Genomic DNA, 20,493 nt, shown 5'->3' with positions numbered 1-20,493 from the left:
TATATAATTTTGATTGGTTAAATTACATTTTTTATAGTAAAAAAAAAGGTTAAAAGTATATAAAAAAAAGCCCTTTCACATTATCCAGAAAGAGCACATGATCCTTTTAATTTATTTTTGGCCACTTGGGATTTTAATGTTCCTTTAGATTTTTAAAAAGAGCACCGAAGCCTTTGTAGTTTATATTTTTGCCACAATTTAGTTATTTCTATATGGTATTTTTCAAGTGTGAGGTTTTATTTATACTACTCACAAACGTTGAACTCAAGTAACATTTCAGTCCGTATTGGCGTTATGAAACCGTTAGAGCGATGTATTAGCAATAAATTGGAATGTCTGGGTGGTGTAGTCGGTTATCACGCTAGTCTCACACACTAGAGGTCCCCGGTTCGAACCCGGGCTCAGACACATTATTTTTTAACCCGTCGCCAATTATTCGTTTATAATTTTTTATCATAATAAAAAAACGCAAAATGAACCTGACGTGAATCGAACGCAACCTTCTGATCTGGAGTCAGACGCGCTACCATTGCGCCACAGATCCGCCTGTTATTACTATGAATATAATTAAATTTGTACATTTTTATGAGAACGGACCATATACAAGGCAAACCACCGTACCCACGTAAGAAAGCCCACAAACATGTTGCTTTAATCGTTTTCTCAACTTTCAAGTTCAATGCAAGAGGAAGCTAGGAAACCTTGTTTTTGAAATTTACATTGTGTCCGTAAATAAAAGTTGCAACATCACACTAATCAAAACATCAACAAAAATATGAACCTGCCTTAAAATGCATGCACTAATTCTGGCAAATCACAAGCTCAATCTTTCAAAATTGAAAAATTGCAGGTTCCACTTGTTTTCAAGTTCAATTAAGCTTTAAACATCCCTGGTAAATATTAACCAGACAAAATTTTCCACCATTCTAAACCCTACAGATAAAGTCCCTCTCATAGCAAAGGTTCCTAGTTTACAAGACTTGAGGGCTTTCATAAAGCAACATGACTGGGAGCAGATACTAGAAGTTCACTTTTTTTAACAGCTTCAACTTCAGGTCTGTGAAGAAACTGCTTCCTTCGCAGGCGTATTTGAGGCATTGCCTGTACTTGCATTCCCGTCAGACAATGACTCTGGATGACCATTGTTTGTTGGCTGTGCTTGTGGCTGTCCGTAACCCTGGCCGTAGTTTGCTGGTGCAGTAGTTGGTGGCTGAGGATAGGCTCCATACCCAGTTTGATCATATCCTGTTTGATGCGGTGCTTGGCTGGCATAGTTTGAGGAATTCCAGTACGCGTGAGGGTCTGCCGTTGGCTGACTATAAGCAGAAGGTGGATATGCAGGCGGTGCTTGAGTTGACTGGGAGGAAACTGTCCCATCAGATTGAGATGCAGCGGTTGATCCATAAGTCGAAGTAGCATATAGTCTCTGCTGTTCCTGGGTTGTAGTTCCCATGTTTTGTCCGTAGTTTGGTGTCTGCTGATTGTAACTCTGCTCATAAGCTCCATCGGTAGCAGGAGGTGTCTGACCGTAGCCATAGTTGGGATTTGGTGGGGTAGATCCTATTTGGGGTTGCTGCTGCCCATAGTAACCATATCCAGCCATTTGCTGAGGTGTTTGAGACATAGTTGGATTTGACTGATCCCAAGCTGGTTGCTGGGGGTACTGACCGTAGTAAGAAGCGGGCGTAGGTTGATTTCCTGGCTGTGCATATCCATACTGAGGCTGTTGTTGCATGGGAGCTTGTCCTGCCTGGGCCCAATTACCAGTTGAGGGATAAACTGGTTGTCCATAGCTACCCGATCCTGAAGGATTTAATATACGTTTCTACAAGAAACAAGACATAGTGAGCTTGCAGAACAAATGAAACACACTATTGTACAAAAATCTAAAATCAAACAAAAGGTTTTCAATCCGAGTATATGCGTGTTGCATTATTAACAATGACTAGTCTAAGCTGCTTAATACTTGAAGTACAATTTCCAGTTTGCATTTAGTATAAGGACGAGACACTTTTTAAAGTCCACTACATAAACTTTACCAACTAATGTTAGATAATATCATAAAAAAGTGCACCAGGAGAGCTGGTCATCCCAATTCTCTCAGAACATGTATTATGTATTGATCTTTTAGATATGCACGAAGCAATGATATCAGAGACCGAGAACCAACAGAATCGCTTAAATGACTTACCCCACTGATTACTTCATTGATCAATTCTTTAGCTGCTTCGATCTGTTCTGTTGAACCATTTATATAAACTGTTCTTTCTGCTGTTGGGTCACCAGGAGGTAGGTGAAGGGGAATAATCTGAAGAAGTGACCAAGAGTTTAACAACTTTCATGCATAAATAGTATGAATGTTTCAAAAGTAAAAGTGAAATTCCATCAATTATCTCAAAAGAAATGATACAGCCACTGACAACATTAATCAGGGAATATTCACATGCATAGTTGTCAACATGTTCGTACGCTTGACATTGAAAGTGAAGAAAATGCAATTAATAAGAGTCAAATATTAACAGTCCCCTTCATAGGTACTACATGTCTCTTGAGATTAGACTGGGAGGAGAAGTAATGTTTATTATATCACATTTCCACGAAAACAGAAGCAGTTTTTATAGTTTCATCATTCCCTGCATTGAGTCACCTCCCAAAAGAAGGAAAATAAAATTGGGAACAATTTTGCCAAAACTATGAAAAAGAAACACCAACAAGCTAACTGCAGGCTAGATCATCATATGAATATCCCTTGCAAACTCTAAAGGAAAGATCGCCTCAGGAAACAACACCAGTCCATATTTAGTGAAAGATTACCCATATTTTACCATCCAACAGAATACGCAGTCCTCACATTCTTGACAGTATATAATCAACTATCTAGTGTGTTTTACCATGGATCATGTTCACCGCAAATTACTACAAATTGAAAGCCACAGCCTCATAACTCAATTGAAATGCCGGAAAAGATTGAATGTTTTCAGGAAAATTAATGAAGTGCATGTAGTAGTCGAAACATGAAAGCTGGATACTGGGATATGTCATGTCAATGTCCGAAAGATAATTATTGAAGGGTGTATTATTTTGGATGCTAATCCAAATAAATCAGTCTACCACAACACAAATAAGCATTAGCAACAATTTAAGCAAAACTCACAAGGATTGACAAGTAAAATCACTGTAAAGTCAAATTATGATTTTACAAACTAGGAGTGATATTTCACATGTACCAATACACACCTGCATACGTGCCCCTGATCTGCTTTGCATGTACTTTATGGTCTCACCACCCTTGCCAATGAGCAACCCAACCTAAATGTTCCAGCAGCATAGAATCAGAAAAGGCAGCATAACCATTTCATTATATTTTGACAAAAGAACAGATGATACACTCACCTTATCATTAGGGACTACCATTGAGAACTGTTCAGCTCCAGGTTGCTTTGTATTCTGTCCATGGCCAGCAGAAGGAGCAGAGCCCCCTGTATCCGTCTATTCCAACAATTCAAAGCAGTATGTTAGACAAGAATGAGCCTTCTGCATTTTCAAGACAAGATTCTAGAGATGTATAACAAATTCAGCATTTTACTATCCATACCTCAGCAATCACTTCATTAACGAGCTCTTCCGCCCTGCTAATTTGTTCTGAAGTACCCATCAACTCTACATCCCTTGTTAAAGCATGGGGATCAGCATCTTGATCCTTAGTAATTTGTATTTTAGCGCCTGACTGAAGTTGAATTTGCTTGATTGTTTCTCCTCCTTTCCCTATAACAACACCAACCTGGATAGAGCAACAAAAAGTAGATACAATATACGTATAAGAAAAACGAAGAAATATTATATGATTTTCAACCCATAAAAACAAAGACAAATTTAATGCAATTAGTACCTTGCCATTAGGAATACTAATTCTCTTACTTGGACCTTGTGAACCATGATAATGACTCGGTTGAGAAGCATAGGAAACTGATACACATGAGCAAAACAAGCAATCAAGAAACTATATAGAGACAACCCACTAACTAGGTAGCATGCACACTTCACTCAATCGGACGTTTCCCGTTTCGAGAACGTGTCAGACACTTAGCATTTCAGACACAAAACTTCATTTTTAACATAAAAAACTTTAAATTAACGCCTTTTCGTTGTCATGTCCAAGTGTCCCGTTTTTCCAAGTCCGTGCTACCTAGCCCACTAACAAACTACTCGTTTATTCATCATAACATAATTAACATTATTAAAAACCTAACACAATTATCCAAACCTTAATTCCAAAAGAAATTCATATTTTAACACTAATTTTACTTGCTACATGTCTAAATTTCAACAAATAACAAAACAAAATGAAAAACATGTAAAGATTTATAAATTATCCATACCAGGAGCTGGGTAGGAATAGGAAGGGGCAGAATTGGAATTATAAGAAAAGTTGGATTGGCGTGGTGGCGGTGGTGAAGTACTAGTAGCGGAGAAGAGACGGGGTCGCTTTAGGTCAGAAGAAGCGTCATTGGCGGCGGCGATTCGGGAGGCGATTTCTTGAGCTCTCTGTTTGGCGAGCTCTAAGGCATCTAGTTTTCTCTTTCCTCCGCCACTACCGTCGTCAGTAGCAGCCATCGTCACCCGCTTTTCTTCGTCTGGTTGTTCTCCCATTGGATTGAGTGAGTTCTCTATGGGTTTTCGACTCGGTGAGCCGTCACCGAGTTTAGTGGCTGAGCTGAGCCGCACGCACGTAGGAAATGCTGAGAGAGAATAATGAAAGAACCGAACCAGTATTTATTTGTTTATTTATATTTTTTGTCCAATTTATTTATATTTAATTTAGCTTGTACTAATTTCTTATCAGTGAATTTTTATATATTTTTTAAATATTTATAACTTATTTAAGTTAAAGAATTTTTTTTATTTTGCATATTTATTTTTTTAAAGCTAGAAGAATAAACAATTGATAAGTCAAATTAATAAGTTGTAGCTCAAATTATATAAACGTTAAATAGTAAATTGTTAAGGTCGTGTTCCCCTCTCCAATAATTAAAAAAAATATAAATTAAATCTTCAAGGAATTTTTTAAAACTATCCAGCAAAATATTTAAAAAATACCAGGTAAATTTTCAATTTTTTTATATATTAAAATTGTTTAATAGAAATATAAAAGAATAGATTTAAAAAACATTACAACATTATTATAGCAATGGAACAAGCTTAATTCATTTTGAAGTTAGATGGGATTTTAGAGTGGTAATTGATGTTTTTAATAATTTTAAATTGTGTTCTTTTTTAAATATATATATATATATTAACATCACAAGAATTGGCAAAATAATTTTAGATTGTTATGTAATGATGTTATTTTAATTGTAAAAGATGAATAATAACGGTTTAATTATTTAAAAACCACTCATTTTATAACTTTTTTTATTTATATCATTTTTTAGAAAAAAATTCAATTATATCCTATTTTCAGTTTTTATATTTCATTTCTATCCTAATAAATTGAGTTGATCTATTTTCATTTAAAAAAAAATTAAATTAGTCTTTTATTTGTATTTTTCCAAATAAAAAAATGATATAATTTTTCTATTTAATTGTTTTTAATATTTTCATCCTTATATTAATTAAATTGTCAAAAAATTAATTTTGGAGTACAGATGAAACATAAAAATCAAAAATATAGTATAATTGAAATTTTTTCTAAATCATGATATAAATGAAAAGGAGTTATACAGTAGGTGATTTTTAAATAATTAAGCCAAAAATAAACATGATACTCCATAGTTTAGCTAAAAACGGGACTTTTTAGTAGGGGTGGGCACGGTTCGGGAGAATCCGAGAATTGACAAATCGCCGGAACCAAACTAAAAATTGAGGATATCGAAAAATGGATCTCCGGATCCGTACCAATAATCGGTTCGGTTTGGTTTGGAGATTATCTTTTTCGGTATGGTTCGGGACGGGGATTCAGTTATGATGGTTCGGTACAGATTCAGTTCTAGATATCAACTATATTATAATATAGTATTTTAACTTTTAAAATTAATTAGCTACTCATTTATTTTTTTATATTTTCAACTATCACAAATAAATAATCATCAATAAAATAAGCACAATATGTATATTATCTTTCAATTTAATATTAAATTTAACTTGATAAGAGTACTTTTATCTATTTTTAAGTCTGAAACTATATTATTTTTGTTAAAACTATATAATTTGGTCAATGATAGAAAATAATAAATATATAATTTTTTCATATTAAATTTTAAAAAATATTTTTAATAATTATTAAATATTTGACAAAGTCATATAATTTTCATTGAAATATATGTAATTTTGTTTTTATGTATATCTATCTATCTATCTATCTATCTATCTATCTGTGTGTGTACATCTATATCTATATCTATATCTATACTTCTATACTATATATAAAAGCACGGATTGGGGGGGAGGGGGGGGTAGACACTTTTACGTTATTGTCATTTTCACTTATAAAATTTAATTGTTAATTAAAAATTATTAAGATAATTATTAAAATTAGAGTACTAATTAAAATAAACTAATATGTTAAGGTAAGTTATAGTACTAATTAAAATAAATACTATATTGAAATAATTGTTTAAAGTACTAATTAAAATATACTACTTTAACTATTTAATAGTTACTATTAATTATTTTTTAATTGTATAAAATACTAAATAAGATAAACTATTTCAATGGACTACTATTTTTAATTTTTACTTTATATTTTTTGTTAAAATTTTCTATAATTATAAAATTTAAGTACCAATTAAAATTGAATACTAATTAATTTTTTTTAAACAATTAAATCAATCATCTAAAGTATTTAATAAGATAAACTATTCTAAATTAACTATTATTTCAACTTTTATTTGATAATTTGACGAGTTACACTACGAGTCACGTGTGAAACATGTAAACCGACACTAGTATATATATATATATATATATATATATATATATATATATATATATATAATTTCGTTTTTTCTTCGGTACTTCGGCTCGGTACGATTTGGTTCAATTCTCGATACATTTATTTATAAAAGATCCAGAACCGTACCAGTAACATTTTCAATACGGTTCGGAAAAAATCAATGGTCAACAAATATTTTTCGGTCCTGAATATTTTTGGTCCGGTTTGCGGTTCAATTTTGAAGATATTCAGGATTCGTTTATACCCCTATTTTTTAGGAATTGCTCTTAGATGGGATATGACTTTTTTGATACTCTTCCATATGTATTGGCTAATTATACAGTTCTGATTGATGAATAAAAGAACTGCATGATATATTAAAAACTACAAAAAAACAACTAATAATACATTAAAAAAAACTAAAATTATACCAAAAGAAAATAAAAAAACACTTAAAATTTATCTAAAAACACTTAACAAGTCAACAAAGTCGACAATTAACAATGCACATAACACGTATTGACCATGTTATTGACAGCTTTGACCGCACTGTTGACCGTCCTTGACCGAACTTGTAACACCCCATAATTTTTAATGGTCAGGATAGTCCATGTCCAAATATATTTTTATTAGCAAGGAGTGCGTAAATTAAATTAAGAATAAATTAATTTATAAAAGTCCCTAAAAATATATTGAGATTATAAAAGGTTAAAATTTATTTTTTATTAAACGGAATACTAATAAAGCTCGGAAAGTTGGAAAAAAATAATTTATAAGTTTCGAGTAAATATTTTTACTGTCAATATTCGCGATATATTTTTAAGAAGGTATTGTCGATTTTTCTATGAAATTTGGATATAAATTTTTAAGTCAAGTGGTACTCAGCGGGAATCTCAGTTATTGTAATATAATTTAGAAAAGAAAATATAAGTTTATTGTGGATAAAAATTATATTTTATTAGATATTTGGGTAAGATTTTGAAAAATTAAAATCAGCCTCCGTTTTACCTATTGACAACTAATTAAATAATTAGGTTAATTAGGTTAAATTGCATGATGAATCTAGTAATAAAGCGTACTTTAATCAAGTCTGTACATAATCAATTCATTTGAAATGAAGCCCAGAGCTTCATTTCACTTCATTTGCTCAAATTTATGAGTTGTTGCGTACACAGGCGCAATATTTAAGGTTTGACGATTTTAATTATGTCTCTCGATTCCGACTCTGATATTTTTTAATAATCTGCACGTATTCAAGGTGATAATCGTTAATTTGAATTTAATATATACTCTCTCCGTCCCACCAAGATATGCCACCTTTCTATTTTGGGCGTCTCAAATTATAGGCCACCTTCTATTTTTGGTTAGTAATTTTAAAACTAAAAATTTTAGTTACATTGTTATCTTCAACTTAATTAATTTCTCCATGTTTTAATGTGGAGTAAATGTCAATTTAAATATCAATACAAAATACACCAGTACAAAAATTAGTCATCAATATATTACTTATTTATTTAAAAAAATATTAAAGGCTAAAAATGGAGAAGTGCATAAATAAACTAATTTTAACTAATAACTATTTTTTCTTAATTCCCGTGTTTGTCCAAATGGCCTATCTTTGTGGGACGGAAGGAGTAATTTGGATTATATTTAGAATTTTAATTTCGACCGTATCGAATCGATCGAATTCGTATCGGTTCAACGTTTCGATCGCGGATTAGGATTGGATTGATATTGAATTGGTGTTTTTGAATATTTCGGAGCGTTTTTAGGACGTTTAAGCACGTTGGAAAGGCCTGAGGTGAGACTAAGGACTTGCAGAAAGGGTAGGCTGCACGAACGTGCAGCAACTCGCCGTGGGTTGCACGACAGGTCGGTTGAAAAATAAGGGAAACTTCTTGGGGCTTTTGTCCAACCAATTCGACGTACTACGGTCCGAAAACGTTTTAAACAAAACTTTCAAGTTTGAATTTAACGTACCGTTTAACGTGAATGAGGATATTCGGAAAGTTAAACAAGGTGTTTAACGCCGAGCCGAGTTTGAGTTTTGTTTGTTTAAAGTTTATACCAAGAACGGTATTACGGTTTGAGCGAGATGTCCTAAGTTGTGATTAGTTCATCATATTATTTTGAGAAAATAACAAGAAAAGCCTAAAAATGAAAGTCTTTTTCATGCGGTACAATTTTTCTTAAACAGTTCACATTTATACAACTTTTTATTACTAAATTACCGTTTTTTTAATCATTTTCACGAGCACCACCTTTATCTATTTCCTCTAACCTCATTAATGATAATATGGGAAAATTCTAATTCTACTCTCAGCTCAACTCTTCTTCTCTATTTACTCTTCTCTATTTACTCTCATTTCCGGCCGCCTCGCCTAGCCACCGCTTCCGTCACAATCTCGCCATCGCCAACAACTCAAGAGTAGCGAAGGATTTATACTTTCATGTTTTCATTTAATGACTCTTCATATTTGACATATCTTCGATACATATTTGATACATAATTTATAGATGATAAATTATACATAAATTATATATATTTTGATACATTTTTCGATACATATATGATATATTTTCGATACATATATGTTACATTTCCGACATAAATTTAATACATATTCGATGTTCAAACCTTTTTTCTTGTTTTTTGTACATTTTTTTTAAGTTTAATTAGATATGTTTTTTATGCATATTTGATACATTTATGCAACTTATCAAAATTTTATTGCATGTATTACATATATATTTTTTATACATCTTCGATACATGAAAAATATATTATTCATGCATTAAACCCGTGTTTAGTAATATTGCATATATTAATACATATTTTATGCACATTTGATACATAATTTGTAGTTAATATTTATCTCCGATTTTTTCAATGTAATTCAGATCTCGTAATTAATTAATGGATATATTTGATATATTATCTGATACATAATAGATATATCTCTGATACATAATTATACATGACACATAAATTATTTATGCGTTAGACCCTTGTTCGATATGTATTAACAATGTATCGATAAATAATATATAAAAATTGTATTATTTGTGCATTTATGTATTTTTGAAATTTAATGTATTTATATTCTTACAATTAAAGGTAACATTATTTTTAAAATTTATGTTATATAAATGAATTATTTAAATATATGTTGTGCGAGAGAGAGAGAGGAGGGATCGGGTGACAAGAGAGACAGAGAGAGAAGAGGGGGTAGAGGTGGCCACGGTTCATAACCCGACGGTTCCGGTTCGGAACCGCCGGGTCACGGTTCGAGAAAAAGTGGAACCGGCCCGGAACCGCCTAAGAGACGGTTCCATGACGGTTCGGAACCGGACGGTTCCGGTTTAGGACGGTTTAAAAAAAATTAAAATTAAAATTAAAATTTAATTACTAAAAATGTATTTTAACAATAAAATAACTCACACGGAGATAGTATTACAAGAAAATAAATATTTTTTTTTAAATTATAATATTAACCAAAAATTTAACTAAAACAAATATAATATATATTTTATTATAAAAGTAAATATATTATATAATAAAGATATAATATATATTTTAAATATATAATTTATATTTTTTATTAACGGGTTCGACCCTTAAACCGCCGGTTCCGACCCGGAACCGCCGGTTCACGGTTCAACAAATTTGGAACCGGCCCGGAACCGCCCTTTGTACGGTTCCGGGCCGGTTTTAGTCCGGTTCCGGGTTTGACCGGTTCCGGGCCGGGTTTGACCGGGCCGGTTCACGGGTTGACCCGGCCCATGGCCACCTCTAAGAGGGGGATCATGTGAGAAAAAAAAGGAGACCACATAAAGAGGAAGCAACTGACATCATTATTCACCTAGTAGTGTAAACATAGAATTTCTCTTATTAATGATGTCATGCGCGCACGTGTTCTTTTCTTATTGGGATGGTGGTGATCTAAAACTTTTTATTTTTTCGGGTGATAATGTAAAATAGTTAAATTGAATGGTAATTGGTTTAATTGTAAGCCAATTTTTTGATAATTTTATGATTTTCTCTGTTATTTTAGAAAATGAAATCCTAATTTTTTTCTTTGATTTAACCTAACTTTTCAACTCTAAACTCAATTATTTACTCATTCCACTCTTCATAAGTGACCAACGCAAATAAAACACAAATATTTTTCTGATCAAATTATTCAATTAAATTGAGGCATATATTGTTTTATAGAGATTGCTTAAAGCGTTGGAGTGAACTCTTTTAATAATATATAAATTTCTTTTTTGATTTTATATTTTAATAATATTTTATAATTTATAATAACATATAATTCTATTTTTCAATATACTTCATCATATAAAATATTTATTTCCCGTAGAATTACATATATAATTATTAAATATATTAATTATTTTTAATCGGTTCAACCCCAGCCAAACCTCTAACTCTTCACCATCTATCCTTACCGGTTCAATCACCTGGTTGGGTTTGACAATCATGCTAAAATTACTAATTAATTAAACTTTGAATACTAACAGCAAAAAGAACTTAAAAAAGAAGAGATGGGGTTACTTAAAAAACATTACAGAAACTCTGTTTACAATTTGGGATCAAAACTTGTGAACAAAGGTGCGAATCCCTTCATACCATTCATCTGAACCACTACAGACCTTGAGAAGTTCTTTCTTCTAAATCGATCTGATTCGGTATCAACTGAGTAGTTCTTTCTTCTAAATTAGCTTGATGTCTGACCTCAATCTTGATTCACTGGAACATCAAACGATATCACATCAAGAAAAATATACGCAACCAAGTAGGGACGTGCATTCAGTTCAAAACAAACCAAAGTTTTAATTTTTTTCAAAACCAAATCGAACTGAGTCGAGTTTAAATGGATTTAAAATATTTTAAACCGAACCAAACCGAATTTACAAGAGTTTAAAATATTTCAAACTGAATCAGTCGGTTCGGATTGTTTATTCAGTGCAATGTCATTAAGCCATGACCAAACACTTGCTTGAAGCAAACGTCTAATTAATGACAAATGAAAATCCATGTAGCATGCAAATGGAAACACTAAAATGGAAAGCACCAAAATAAAAACGGAAAAACGACATTTTACAAAGGTTTCAGAAATATTTCCGGAAACAGAAATGTAGGAATTGAGAAGTTTGTGCAGCATTGATGACAACCATTCATCAGTGGTTTAGCAGTAAGATTGCTACATTACGAGTTGGAGGGCACGGTATTAACTATTGATGGAGAGATATAATCTTCTTCTGTAGAAGATAAATGCAATCTAACTATTCGCAAAGCCCATCATCAAGTAGGAGATAAAGCACATGAATTTTGTATTATCTGTTATATGCAATATAACTCATGTTAAACTCAATTGTGAACTGGGACTAGTTAATAAGATCCCACATAAAACATGAATTGGATGAAATAAAATCAAGAAGATTGACACACATGAAGATCGGATATTCAGATGTATAAGTATGCCCAACCACAATGCTAACAATTTAGAAGACCTAATTACTCCTTATTAAATACTAATAGGGAGACAACATCAAGGACAATGTCGCAAAAGCTCTGGCATTGACGTCAATGAAAGACTGTATTCAACACAAAAAGTTTTGAAGAAGCATAGAAATCTGAGGTACCTCATGAAATTAGCTTTTGTTAGTTTCAGAATGACCCCCATTTACTAGATCTTCCGCTCCCATTGCTCCTGATGCCTTTTCTGGTCTTCTATACCACAAAAATGCAGACCATATAGTTCTCCATAATACCCCATTCGCAAAGTGTGGAATAAATATGCGTCCCCAGCCTGGGTAATATGGACCAGGCAACTTAATCAACGTGAAAATTACTGCAATGGCAATCAGATGCCACGGAACTTCTGCATCCTGAAATCAAACAACAAAAAAACAGAAAAGGCATGACCCAGAACTTTCTCTTTGTTAATGTATTCAGGAACGGTAAAAAATAAAATGACAAAAAGAGATTGCTCAAACAAAAATAAGGTTCTCTTCCAGGTGCTCTACTCTTTTATCAAACAGTTACTGATCAGTTCCATGGACAACAAAAGGTTCCGATTTCACGGGCCTGAACTTTTAACTAACAGAAATCGTCTTCTAAGTTGGCCATTGTATAATTCAGAATATGGCAACAACTAATTGGTTATATTTTTCCGCCGGAAGTGGTGACTTATCTATCAGTAGTCAGTACCACAAAAAACTCAGACGGATTTCCTGTATAGTAATTTAGCACTTCATTATTATATGAAATATCAACCTTGAGAAGTGGAGACAGTTCCAAGGCAGTCTCTTTTAGGACTCCAGCCACAGTGAAGCCAATGAGAAGAGGGAAAGGGACAAAAAACAACTTCTTGTTGTGTGCACAATATGACATCTCGCTAAGAGAAGAAACTGCCAGTAAAGGTACAGATAAGTATTTGATAACTGCCACAACAAGATCAAGGATGAGTTGAATGAAGTTCTCGAACACTCTGTTCCACGGGAAGCTCTTGACTGGCTGGGGAGAACTGTCCCACAGTTGTTTTCCTTTGTCTTTAATATAGTCAAAACTGAAGTTCTCAGGTTCACCTGACTGTCCAGCAGCCATATTCATTGCATAAGCAATATTCAGCCTAGAACTCCGAAAGCTCTCATTCAGTTTAACATCAAAACAGCCACTGCGTGCTTTAAAATACTGTGATGACCCCTGATTCAGTGAAATACGTTTATTAATGCAGGAAGATGACACATGTAAATCCTTGCCAAACACTAAAACAAAGCATACAAACCTATTCCATAATGTGGACTAGCAGAACTAACAGTTCTGGATACATATAAAATTTGCTCATTAACTCACAGTAATACATTGCAAAAATAATATGTTTTGGATACTCGAGAGTCCAATTTGGATTTTGGAGGTCTAAGATTCAAATCACAGCGATAGGAAGGGGGAAACACCTACCTTTTTGTGTTTCCTCCATGAGACCAAAACAAAATTGATTGAATAGATTACGCTCACTTCGAAACTGATAAATAACAAATAGATGGACAAAGAACAACGTGGTTGAACTGATGTGCAATCCAAAAGGCAAAACCTAACAAAATGGACTCCAGCAGTGCGTTTTAGTAGGAACTCGGTACTGGAGCAGCAAAATGCTCGAAAGCTAATGTTTCTATCGCGCCAAAAAGTTTCCAAGTCTTCATGGAAACGAAAAGCCGCTGGCTCTACTATGTGTTCATGAGAAACAAAACTAATCCTTCAACTTTGCAAATAGAATTATAGAGATGCCCTGTAAATGGATAATGTCCATTTCTTGAAAAAACACGGGTTCGGATGGACCGATAATACACAACCTAATCTAGAATCTAAAATGAAATTTTCTGAGTGACCAAACAAAATCCCCAGAAACCAGAGATACCATAGACCATCAAATGAGTAAAAAATAGCATAATACAAGAACAAAACCATACATTGTAATTATGCAGCAGCATCAATTGTGTCAACAACCCATTACTCGAATCTACCTTAACTTATAAAAGAACAAATTTTAGCTAAAAATAAGCAGAACCCATTCCTTAAAATCAACAATAAAACTTTTAATAGATAAAAAATTGTGGTAAAGCTAACCTTGAGTGTTTGAAGAGAGGCATTAGAGTGAACCCTGAGAAGCAATTGAGGAGACGAAGGAGAAAACAGGCAAGATGATGAGGATGCCATAACTATTTGAGTCACTTTTTTGCTAGCTTATATATGTGAGTGATAAGATCTTGTTAATTGATAGTTGAGGACTGAATTTCCATCTTTTTAAAATTCTGTGGCAGTTTTGTTTACTCAAAGAAATAAACACTTGAGGGTTTAAGAGATTAGAAAGCCATAATCTTATTCATTTATTTTAACAAATTAAATTTAGACAGTTGTCTTTTTGGATAATTTAATTTTAAAATATTCATATTATAGCAGTATTATTTTGTATTGGCCTAATGCTTTAAAACCCCCGACTTTGTAGCCTCTTTTCGATCTAATCCTGACGTTGAAAATTTGTCAATTTTACCAGTAATTTATCGTTTCAATTGTATCCAATTTTTTTAATTTTTGTTAATTTTTTTTACTTAAATGATGATATCATTCAATTAATCATATTTAAAGATAAAATTAAATTCATTTTCATTCAAAAAAATACAAATAATTTCTTTATTTTTAAAAAACTAACTAAAAACCATAATCATAATCGAATAAAAACTAATTAAAATTCTTAATTAATTTAACTAAATCTAAATAAATTTTAAACATGTACAATTAATATATGCTATACATGGAGAACGTTTTTGAATTTTTTCCAAATAAAAAAGACTTCAATTTAATATTTCAAGGTACAATTGAAACGATAAAATACGAATAGGGTAAAATTGACAAATTCTCAACGTCAGAATAGGATCGAAAAGGGGCTATAAGGTCGAGGTTTTTTTAAGGTTTATGGCCTTTTGTATTTGATGATCAAATTCAGATTCGTTTTATTTGACTACTAATTTCTTTTTTCAATTTGATTACTTCAAAAAATATAAATGCATTAGCCAAATTTTATTTTTTTTAACCTCAAAGAGCAAGTAAGTTGGTAAGGCGTTCTCCTGTTTTAAGTGAGGTCGCAAATTCGAACCGTACTTAAGGACAAAGTTTTCCCTCCCGCAAAAGACCTATTCGACACGAGTGGGAATTAGTCTGAATACAGAAGGTTAAAAGATGCCGTCTCATAGTTAAGACCCGTTCAGAACACCTCATAGAATTACTAAAAATTATTACTTGTTTTTTACTTGAAAATTTTCCATGTATGTCTAACTTAACTTAAAAACTCATTGTTGAAATAAAATTATGCAAAAGTAGCAAAAAAATTTAAAAATTCAAGCAAAAATCGAGCCAATGCGGTAATATTCGGCTACCACGTATGTATATTGACCGTAAAACTTCTATAGAAATAAAATCAAAACTTAATCTTCAAAAAAACGCAAATCAAAATTCTGTCATCAACATGCAATAAAATGACAGTTTGAAAAATTACATATGACTAAATTTATAAATCTCAGCAAGATACTAAATAAAAAGTTTATCTAAAATAGAACTAAAAATAATATTTTCTATTTGTTTCTCAAAATGGAAAATAAATATTTTAAGATTACAAAAATGGGGAAGTTGGAGCCATCACAAAGATCATTGAAATCTCCAATGGCTGAGCTCATCTATCATCTACATTACATGTCTTATTTCTCTTCAGAACCTTAAAAGTATCAAGGAAACAAGGGTAGGTAGCCAAGCCCTGTGTTTTCTGGAAATCCCATCATTATGTTGAGGTTTTGTAGAGCTTGACCAGAAGCTCCCTTCATAAGGTTATCAATCTGAACCAAGTTTTTTCAGAGATTAGCCGATGATAATACTCGAAACAGCAGAAATTCGAACATAAAACACTATCATGAAGATAGGATAAGCTTACCACTGATACAATTATTGCTCTCCCAGGAATTCTATCAGGAAAGACATTCATGTAGCAATAATTAGAACCTCGAACGTCATGAGTGCGTGGAACGACGCCTTTTTCCAATAACTTCACGAATTCTTCACCCTGTTATAATTGACAAAAATTAGTAGAGATCATGCTTAACTAGAGCAGAACAGACAACACAGGACAGCAGGCATTTAAATGTCAATTTCCTAAAAGCTCGCAAGGAAACATCTCATTTCCTACATTTTGGTGTTTCGTTTCCGTTTAAACTCGCTAACTCTATAACTATAGCCTATTCTTGTAAAAAAATGTCGTTTCGTTGTTTTCCATTTTGACGTTTTAGGGAATTTTACGTAGATAGAAATTAGAATAAGATTACCTATCTCAACCTTATGATCATTACACAGTTTTTAACGTTTAAAATGGAAGCATAAATTGGCCGAATTCCTGATTAGCTCCTACAGGACAAACGGTAACTTTCATTCTGCTCGACTCAAGTCGTGCATTACTAGTTATCCAGCAAGCAGGACAATTACTTTAGTATAAAATTTATACCTCATAGGAAACTTTCAATTGCTGGTACAAATCGTCAGCTGTCACTCCAGGAGCCATCTCAATATATATAGTTGATTGCATCCCTCGGCTCTAAAAAATGAGTAAACAGATGTAAATGCTCTATCCTTCTAATAAGCAAAGACAAATAATAGACATCAGAGCATGACTTTACCATGGGCATTAAGTGTGGGGTGAAACTAACAGTTACTTTTGAATTTGCAGCCTCAGATAGTCCCTGTTCTATCTCTGGAACTGAAATTTTAAACCCAAAGCCACATTCAGCCCTCAGATTACAATTAAATATGATGATACATTTAACAAGACATGTCAATCATACATTAGGAAAATTCTGAAAATTGTAAATTTTCTATTGAAAAAAAAAACAGAGAGAAAATGATATATGCAATTAGTATGATGAGATTAACCATGTCGATGCCTTGTAACACCATAAGACATAATTCCTTCTGTTAATTCAGTATATAGATTTGCCACCTTAGCACCACGTCCTGCATAATAAAACTGGCATCATAAGCTTCTGAAGAAAATGATGCAAGTAAAACAACAAACACAGTGGCAATCATGCGTATCAAAAGTAAGATGCAGCAGAGAAACCCGAACCTGCTCCGCTCACACCAGATTTTGCGTCAATAATGATATTTTTATATCCAATTAGATTAGCCTGGAATTAACAGAAATTTATTAGGCACTCCGCACTCACAAGTAACCAATGAATAAAAAGTAGACCTGATCAAATTCATAGAATTAATGATGGAAATAATAATCAAGTTTTAAACTAAAAAACATGACGAAATCTAATAGAAGGCTCCATCAAGTTTCAGAATTTTCAGCTATGAAACATATCATACTTTCTATAAAGATTGGTCAGACAACCTGACTTGAGAGACGATATTTCCTTAGATATCAAAGCATTGTGAGAGCAGCCAAAAGTCTTGTAGCCACAAATTACAATTAAAGTTAAAACAACATTAGTTGATTAAAAGCATTGATTACCTGATGAGCTTCTGCGATAAGATATAATGTATTTCTAAACTACATAAAGATATGCAAGTGTTTGCATGTATTTTCTTTCGACTATAGGCAAGTTTTTTGTTGGTTCTGTTAGTTCCTAATTCTTGTTTGTTTACTGCTTTTATTTTCTAATCAAAAGAAATTAAACAAAGTAAAAGCAATTTTTTCTGAAAAATTTAATTAGCCATAGACCTAGCATCTTTCTTGACAAAAAATTTCTCTTGCCAAATTATAGTTGGTGCTGCAAAATAATTATCTCACAGCAGACTGCATTACAAATATACAGCAGACAAACCTTTATTAAAGGAACAAGAGGGAGTTGAATTGATGTTGGATAACATCCAGGATTGGCAACTAAACGCGCATTTTTTATTTCCTCTCTGAAAATCTCTGTCAAACCATATACAGCATCTTCCTGAATCCAAGGAAAAAGAACTAAAAAAATATCAAAAGATGGGGCAATAACTACAGGAAACAGATAGACATATCCTAAAGCATCTTTCCATTTCAATTTGACTGAAAAATTTCCATATTATCAAAATGTAATGTCGTAATAATATCTCATGGTTTTATAAAGCTTGTTTCTAGGATTATATCCAACAGATTATTTTAAACACACGTAATTATTTGTAATGCAGTTAGCATTTTGGTGAAACAAGTAAATAGATGCAATACATAAATGAAGTATAATTATCTTGATATCATCTGAGAAATTAAAGCTCAAATCATGAGAGTTAGTTTCAAGTTCAAATAATACAAAATTTAGGTGCATATAGAAATGCTTCAGTGTGAAAAAAGTATCTTTACCGCAAATGAAACTTACACTAGGCCCACTACAAGAAAGAATGCTATGCTCAAGGGACATTCTTAAGTACTTAGAGGGGCAATGGTACCTTACCTGCAATTCAGGTGCTTTGTGTGGCTGGCCATACCATTCTTCATATTCGGATAAATTACTTAGCCGAAAGTCCTGAAAAAGTGTTAGATATTACTTGATATGAGCATTTTCAGAATTCTTTATTTTTTCTAATTAGTGCATTATCACCAAAAGACAGGATTACAAAATAATGCAAGCTAGCGAGTGTGGATTTAAACATACTGCAGAAAGATCGACAACTTTTAACCTTTCAGGGAGGCTTTTAATAATTTCCTGCAAAAATATTAAAACGAACATATAAATGATAGAAACATAAAGGCTCAGCAATCAAAAGTCTTAGAAATTGTTTGTAAAAGATTGAAAAGTGCTAGAAACAAGTATTGACCTGCGTGGTTCCATGAGGCAAACAGCAGAACACAGCATCCACATCAGAAAAATTTGCATCACTAGTAGAGATCATAACTGGTAGATCCTGCAAAAAGTTCATGTCTTAGTTATTTCGAATCAACATAAAAACAATTATTCACTAAAGATAAAAGTCGAATTACTCAGGACACACCTAAACAAAATCCCACCATCCTACATGTTATGTTAGAACTCATTCTAACCAAAAATACAAAACTGCTTATCCGATAAACCCATAAATTAGCACACTGAAAAAGATTCAATTAACCATATTCATACCTTTTGCGAGATGAAATGAGGAAACACTGACTCAATAGCTTTTCCAGCATTTCTATCAGCAGTCATCACAGTAATTCCAAAAAATGGATGGTTCGCCAGAAGCCGAATAATCTGCCAACAAATACATAAACTTCATTTAATTTCCCATTCAATGTACATAACGACGCAAGCATATAAAGCCGTTATAATTTTTGTTTTACCTCTGCACCAGTGTAGCCACTGGCACCAAGAAGAGCAACATTAACTTGCTTTTCTTGCTTAGAATTTGTAATCTGCAATCTTTTTTGTGACAATGAATTGGATCTTCCAAAATAAAGTCTGCACCCATTTTGTTTTCTCAAGTTTGAAAATTGAACTTCACCCTGAAATTTAAATGCACAGTTTTTAATCATCACTGTAAGTTCATCCCAAAAGAAACAATCTTTTTCAAAAATGTAAACTAGAAAAAATAAAAGTTGTGCAGAATTGGAACGCTGACCTTCCATAAGCACCCTCTATTAGAGCAAACTGAATTGAAAACTGAAGTGCTCATTTTTTTTCTCTCTGTGAATTTCGACAAATTTAGAGCAAGAATTGAAGAATATTAGTATTTAAGTTAATATGGGTTTAGGAATTGGATACTTTTGCTGTAGGGAAATGTGAAATTTGGGTTTTTATTTTGTTTATTAATCTAAAAAGAACAAAGACTGTTTCTTTTTGAGTTACCTTATTATCAGTAAGTAATCAGAATAGCACCAAATGCCAAAACCCTAGATTTGTTTTTGTGCAATTTGGATTTATTTTTTTTTGACAATTTTGGAATTTGAATTTTGAATTTGAATGAGAATTTCAACAATTTCAATATTTCTTCCTTTCTTTAAGTATTTTTTTTAATCTTTTTACCTAGAAAACAATTGTTTTTTAATATTTTCTTTTGTAGT

At 32.4% G+C, this 20,493-nt stretch overlaps 3 protein-coding genes and 2 non-coding genes across 6 annotated transcripts; 1 reads left to right on the top strand and 4 right to left on the bottom strand.

Annotated features, from left to right (window-relative positions):
• The first annotated feature begins 334 nt into the window (after positions 1-334).
• On the top strand, positions 335-408 carry TRNAV-CAC (transfer RNA valine (anticodon CAC)). The gene has a single exon. It is a non-coding gene; the product is annotated as a tRNA-Val (tRNA).
• A 66-nt stretch (positions 409-474) lies between these two features.
• Positions 475-544, bottom strand: TRNAW-CCA (transfer RNA tryptophan (anticodon CCA)). The gene has a single exon. It is a non-coding gene; the product is annotated as a tRNA-Trp (tRNA).
• Positions 545-804: 260 nt separating this feature from the next.
• On the bottom strand, positions 805-4,769 carry LOC126679989 (uncharacterized). Its single transcript, XM_050375016.1, has 7 exons — positions 4,380-4,769; positions 3,890-3,966; positions 3,596-3,781; positions 3,394-3,489; positions 3,238-3,309; positions 2,192-2,308; positions 805-1,825 (listed from the first exon to the last, which is right to left on the bottom strand). Exons 1-7 carry the CDS (start codon positions 4,648-4,650, stop codon positions 1,052-1,054), a joined length of 1,593 nt encoding a protein of 530 aa, XP_050230973.1. The 5' UTR covers positions 4,651-4,769; the 3' UTR covers positions 805-1,051.
• Positions 4,770-11,465: 6,696 nt separating this feature from the next.
• LOC126683400 (uncharacterized) lies at positions 11,466-14,778 on the bottom strand. The gene is made up of 4 exons (XM_050379277.2): positions 14,565-14,778; positions 13,215-13,643; positions 12,581-12,826; positions 11,466-11,684 (listed from the first exon to the last, which is right to left on the bottom strand). Exons 1-3 carry the CDS (start codon positions 14,652-14,654, stop codon positions 12,590-12,592), a joined length of 756 nt encoding a protein of 251 aa, XP_050235234.1. The 5' UTR covers positions 14,655-14,778; the 3' UTR covers positions 11,466-11,684; positions 12,581-12,589.
• Positions 14,779-16,049: 1,271 nt separating this feature from the next.
• Positions 16,050-20,359, bottom strand: LOC126683442 (probable N-acetyl-gamma-glutamyl-phosphate reductase, chloroplastic). 2 transcript variants are annotated; one of them, XM_050379340.2, is made up of 13 exons: positions 20,052-20,356; positions 19,774-19,935; positions 19,574-19,684; positions 19,275-19,361; positions 19,112-19,162; positions 18,911-18,982; positions 18,308-18,427; positions 17,602-17,662; positions 17,409-17,489; positions 17,156-17,235; positions 16,984-17,073; positions 16,420-16,548; positions 16,050-16,324 (listed from the first exon to the last, which is right to left on the bottom strand). In XM_050379340.2, exons 1-13 carry the CDS (start codon positions 20,103-20,105, stop codon positions 16,217-16,219), a joined length of 1,206 nt encoding a protein of 401 aa, XP_050235297.1. In that variant the 5' UTR covers positions 20,106-20,356; the 3' UTR covers positions 16,050-16,216. The 2 variants fall into 2 exon arrangements, with proteins under 2 accessions (XP_050235297.1, XP_050235298.1); XM_050379341.2 differs by lacking the exon at positions 18,308-18,427 and having other exon boundaries at positions 20,052-20,359.
• Positions 20,360-20,493: the final 134 nt, after the last annotated feature.

Source organism: Mercurialis annua, linkage group LG5 (assembly GCF_937616625.2).
Source record: "Mercurialis annua linkage group LG5, ddMerAnnu1.2, whole genome shotgun sequence".
Taxonomy (NCBI): domain Eukaryota; kingdom Viridiplantae; phylum Streptophyta; class Magnoliopsida; order Malpighiales; family Euphorbiaceae; genus Mercurialis; species Mercurialis annua.
Note: the sequence above shows the minus strand (reverse complement) of the source record. Positions and strands in the feature narration are given on the sequence as shown.